General features: G+C 35.5%; 1 protein-coding gene across 1 annotated transcript in view; it reads left to right on the forward strand.

Annotated features, from left to right (window-relative positions):
* The first annotated feature begins 419 nt into the window (after nt 1-419).
* Nucleotides 420-6069, forward strand: part of LOC114029956 (olfactory receptor 14I1-like) — a 21530-nt gene continuing 15880 nt past the window's right edge. Inside the window, exon 1 of the mRNA XM_027844603.1 lies at nt 420-1317. Coding sequence (XP_027700404.1) covers nt 420-1317 — 898 coding nt within the window. The remainder of the gene's footprint in view (nt 1318-6069) is intronic.

Raw genomic sequence — 6069 nt, forward strand, 5'->3', positions numbered from 1 at the left:
ATATATATATACATATTATTATAAGTGTGTATAAATGTATATATTTATGTGTGTGCGTGTGAATGAAATCCATTTCCACTCTTGGTCGTGATAGTCTCCTTTAATAACTTTGGAGTGGTACTATTCACTCTCCTGATGTACCTGATGTTACTCTGGTCAATCTGCAGAGCTAAGTATTTCAAACTCTGTTCCAGAATGGTTGCATGCATCTCACCCTCATCGTTTCTACTACAAGCTCTGCCTTCATCTGGCTTTGGCTTTAAAATAGAGTGCGATTTTAATTTTGTTCAGGTTTATTGAGGCAGAACAGTTTTCAAGTTTTATCTGAATAAATACTTTAATTCATTCTTCTTTTCAGCTCTTTTCCTTCTACTCATAGTGTTATTTGATTTTAGTTAAATTACAGCTCACCAGCGCGAATGGGCAACTTCTCAGTCATCACAGAATTCCTTCTCATAAAGTTTTCCAGCACGAGGGAGCTGCAGGTCCTACATGCTCTGCTGTTCCTGCTCATTTACCTGGCTGCCCTGATGGGAAATCTTCTCACCATTGCTGCCATTATTACTGAGCCACACCTTCACTCTCCCATGTATTTTTTCCTGAGCAACTTATCCCTCCTGGATACCTGCACCATCTCAGTCACGCTTCCTAAATTCATTGTGAATTCCTTGTCTGGTACTCAGTCCCTGTCCCTCCTTGGCTGTGCTGCTCAGATCTTCTTCTCTCTCTTTTTTTCAGCAACAGAGTTTGCTTTGCTTGTGGCCATGTCCTATGACCGGTTTGTGGCCATCTGCCACCCCCTACACTATGGCATCATCATGACGCCGGCACGGTGTGTCTGGGCAGCAGCTGGCTCATGGCTCAGTGGGCTTATCTATTCAGCTGTCCACACTGGGAACATGTTCCGCCTGCCCTTCTCAGGATCCAATGTGATCCACCAGTTTTTCTGTGATGTCCCTCATGTCTTCAAAGTCTCAGCCTCTGATGTGTCTCATACTGAGTTTGTATTAATTACAGCAAGTTCATGTTTTTTGCTATGCTGCTTTGCCTTTTTAATTGCATCATATGCTCGCATCTTCTCCAGTGTGCTCAGGATTCCTTCTGTGGAAGGACGCCACAAGGCCATTTCAACCTGCTCCCCTCAGTTGATGATTCTCATGTTGTTTCTTATTTCTGTAATGATTGCAGTCCTCAAGGACACATCAGACACATCACCTATCGAAAACCTTTTAATTGCAATGGCCTATACCATACTTCCTCCACTGATGAACCCTATTATCTACAGCCTGAGAAATCAGAAGGTTACAGCTGCCATGGGCAAGATGATGAAGAAGATTTTTTCTCCCCATCCTTGAAAACATAAAAAAGCTTAAGAACTTATATTTGGGCTGTTATATGAGCAGGGTGATACATGAGGTAGCCTAATATGGGGAGAAATGTTACCAGCAACAATACTTCCCATTAAAGTGGTTGTTTAGATGAGACGTTCCATGGGATGGAATGAATCCATCACTTATTTTACATAACATACACCTATCTTAAAAGTGGTTATTGTCTGTAGTTACATTATCGTGACAGTAGCCCATTTTCTTTGGGCAACAATACCATCAGAAAAAGAAATGGAATACTCATTGATCCTCAGAACAACAGTAGATAAGCTTAAGCAAAACATCCGTCGGTATGGTTGAATTGTTTCTCCCCACAATATGAATTTTACCTTCTCACTTTCATACTTTTACTTCTACTTATCTTCCTGATGACAATGGTCTTCTCCTTTGCATGTTGAAGAAGTATTTATCCTTCCAAATATATATATATATATATACACATACACACATGTGCATACACACATATACATATATACACATATACATACATATACATTTATATGTGTGTGCACACACATGTGCGTGTATTATCTAGTTCCCTGATTGGGACTTATACTCTTTGTTCTTAAGTTTGCTCATTTGTAAAATGAGGATGTTGGGCTTGATGACCACTATAGTCCCTTCATCTTAGTTTTGATGCTATGATTTTGCACAAAATTTTTCCTCATCCCTCAAGTCAGAATTAATCTTCATAATGCCTACCTTTATATATTATTTCTGTTTTTTATGTGCTTATTATATTTTGTCTTCTATTAAATGTAGAATTTTAAGTGCCTTATTGCTCCTGGTGTATTCTCTCTTCCCTTTTTAATAGTTAGGTCAATTGATAAAAACAATGGTGCTCTTGAAGTGATCATATGCATTTCAATTGAAACGGTTTGATGTTACAATTATGTAAAATATATTAATTAGCTCTAGTCCAAGGGAAATATCTGGTATGAAATTGAAAAAATACAACCACCTTAGGGAATTATTTATTTGTACTGATTAAGACCTAGCTAACTCTTTGATGGCAAAGACTTTCATTTTTGCCTTTATATCCCTAACACAGTTTTGTTTTTTTTGCACACAGAAAGTGCTTCATAAATTATTGTATATTAATTTCAAGCTTCTTGAGAACAGAAGCTTTCTTTTATTTAACTTTATATTTACTTACCACCTACCATAGCATCTCTCTTTTAGAAGACAATTAATGAAAATTTGCTAAATGAAAAGCTGGAGGAGAGAAAGAGGGAGAGAGAAAGAGAGAGAGAGAGAGAGAGAGAGAGAGAGAGAGAGAGATATGAATAGATGGATAAATTATTGGACATAGAAAAAGCATTTATTAAGTGGTCATTTTTCTGCCTTCTAAAGAGCTAGTGATAGCAAAGTAAAGGCAGGAACTCACCTGAGCTCCTGCCTATTTCCCCTTCAGACAACTTTAAAATGATGCATAAAATTGAATTCTAGAAGGGCATAATCAATAAAAGGTCAGGGGAAGAGAATTTTCCACCCAAGACAACTTAGGAGGTTGGTAGGAAATTTCTGTTTCACTAGGGTGATGGTCAGACCTAGAGTGCAGTGCGGTGCAGGCTGCATCCTGGAAAGCCAACAGTGAGGTATAGGAGTGGCTGCATTGTTCCCAGGTTTTGAGATAATAATTCACTTTTTAACAAAAATTGCTGGGAAAAATTGGCCAGCATTTGGCCAGAAACTAGGTATAGAGCAACATCTCACATCATATACCAAGATAAAGTAAAAATGGGTACATGATCTAGACATAAAAGGTGATATGATAAGCAAATTATGGGAGCATGGAATATTTCACACATCAGATCTATGGATAAGGAAAGAATTTATGACCAAAAGAGGTAGAGAGCATTATAATATGTAAAATGAATAATTTTAATTATATTACATTTTTAAAAAATAGTTAATCCAAACCAGTATAGCCAAGATTAGGAGGAAAGCAGGAAACTAGATAAAAACATTTACAGCAAGTGTCTCTGTTAAAGGCCTCATTTCTCAAACATGTAGAGAAATGAGTCAAATTTATAAGAATAGAAGTCACTCCCCAATTGACAAATGGTTACTGTTGATTGGAGAAAACAACTCTGAGGGATCACCTCACATTTATCAGATTTACTAATATGACAGAAAAGGAAAATGATAAATATTGAAGTGGTTATGGAAAAAACTGGGACACTAATGCACTGTTGGGTGGAGTTGTGAACTAGTCCTACCATGCTGGAGAGTAACTTGGAACTATGTCCAAAGGGCTATAAAACTGTGCATTCTCTTTGTCCCAGCATTGTGCTATAAGAAGTGATGAGCAGGATGGTTTCAGAGAAACCTGTGAAAACTTAAGTGAACTGATGGAAAGTGAAGTGAGCAGAAGCAGGAGAGCATCGTACACAGTAATAGTAATTACTGTAATAGTAATTATAACACAGTAATGTAGGATGATCCAGTGTGAATGACTTACTATTCTCAGCAACTCATTGACTAACAGTTATAAGGAAAAGCGCTATCTACCTGCACAGCTAGAACTGATAGAGTACAAATGCAGATCAAACCCTACATTTTTTACTTCCTTTATTTATCTTCTTTTACTTCATTTTTTGTGTGAAAAATTTTGTGTTTTCTTTTGCAACATTGCTAATATGGAAATACATTTTGCATTACTGTACATGTATAACTTATATGGAATTGATTGCCTTTTCAAGGAGTGGCTGAAGAGGGATGGAGAGAGTAAGGGATTTTGGAACACAAAATTTAAAAAAATGCTAAAAATTATTATTACAATTACTTTGAAAGAAAGGTTCTGGCTGAGTTTTGTATGATGGGGTGATCCTAAAAAAACAAAATTAGGTATGAAAAGGTAAAAAGGAGCAATTATGTTGTAAAAATAGGGCATGAAAGGAAAAATTAAGATAGAGGAAGTAGGTGGGGGTGGAGGACTGATAGTGTTGGAACCTTACTCTCTTCTGGGTTGAAGAAGAAACAACATGTACATCTGAAGAGGTTTAGAAAACTTACGAACTTCTAGAGGGGTAAGAAAATTGGGAGAGAGGATGGGAATTGGACTTTTAAAAAGGGTATATATAAGATTGGGAGGGTAGGAGGAGAATTTAAGGGAGGGAATTTTAAATGGGTGGATAAAATAAGGAATAAGAGGGTAAGGGGGAAAGATAAGGTAACAGGGATAAGATAAAAAGAGAGACTGAGAAGGAATAGAGTGAGTAAAAATAAGATGGAGAGAAATTCACAAAGAGCAATTAGAACTTTGTCAAATCTCTAAGAACACAAGTCATTCCACAACTGATAGTCAAAAGAGGCAGTTTTCCAATGAAAAAATAAAAAAAAAATTATAATCATATAAAATACTCTAAATCATTATTTATTAGAAAAATGCAAATTAAAACAACCTAGAGATATCATTTCATCTCTACCAGATTTGCTAAAATGATAGAAGTGGAAAGTGACAAATCTTGGAGAGGATGTGGAAAAATTTGGAAACTAATTCATTGTTTGTAGAATTGCCAAATGGTTCACTATTTTGGAGAACAATCTGAAATTATTCCCAAGAGTTATTAAAATACATATACTCTTTGGTCATAATAAGAAAACATCATATACAGTAACAACAATACAGTTTTAGGAATGACTTTGAATGAATATTTTTTTCTATTATAAATACTCAAATTAAGTATAAAGGGCATATGAAGAAAGATGCTATCTGCATCCAGAGATAAAACTGTTAAATTGAAGTATGTATAAAATAATTAAACACACACATACACACACACTCACTTTTTTATGTCTAATGGTAGCCATATATGAGGGGAGGGGTAGGGAAGAAAAAAAGAAAAAAAATATGAAAACTTTGTTGTATATTTGAATGGAATAGCAAGTTGTGCATAGTAGATTTGCAGCTTCATGTATAATAGTCATTTTTATTGTACTATTATGGAAATGCTTGTATAATTTCAGAAATTAAAAATAAAATAAAATGCATATTAAACTTAAACTTTTATCATGTGTAATGGGAAAAATAAAACATAAAAATTATCACTTGAAAAAAATAAAGATTTAGAGATACAAACACAATCAATTCAGCCAACTCCAGGATATTTCATTCTCATAAAAGAAGCCAAAACATAAAGGAAACTGAAAGAGGGGGTGTCTACAAAGGGCAATGATGCTGGTAAGGAGCTAATGAAGTCCATGGAAATTGCTGAGCTGGTAGTGAAGTCAGCATTGCTGGGGTCCTTCATTAAGTGGTTGTCTCTTTCCTCCACATGACCTTTTCTCTCAGACGTTAAAAGAACTTAGTTTTGCAATCTCAAAAGCACCCATCCACTATTTTTTCACGATATTTATCATGCAATTTATCATGTAAGTCATATCTGAGATTATAACTTAAGCAGCTATTAGATTCTATGGTCCACAAAGGTAGAAAGGAGAGTTTAATCTTATCTTAATGGTTTATTCATGGTCACATGACATACAAGAGATTCAGATCTTATATGCAGTGTTATTTCTGCTGATTTACCTGGCAAACTTGATGGGGAATATTTTAACCATTGTTGCATTTGTTACTACCCCACACCTTAACTCTCCTATGTATTTTTTCCTGAATGACTTACCTCAACTGAATATCTACAAGATCTCAGTCATCCTTCATAAATTAATTGTAAAC

This window comes from Vombatus ursinus, unplaced genomic scaffold (assembly GCF_900497805.2).
Source record: "Vombatus ursinus unplaced genomic scaffold, bare-nosed wombat genome assembly UNPS02014943.1, whole genome shotgun sequence".
In the NCBI taxonomy this organism is placed as follows: domain Eukaryota; kingdom Metazoa; phylum Chordata; class Mammalia; order Diprotodontia; family Vombatidae; genus Vombatus; species Vombatus ursinus.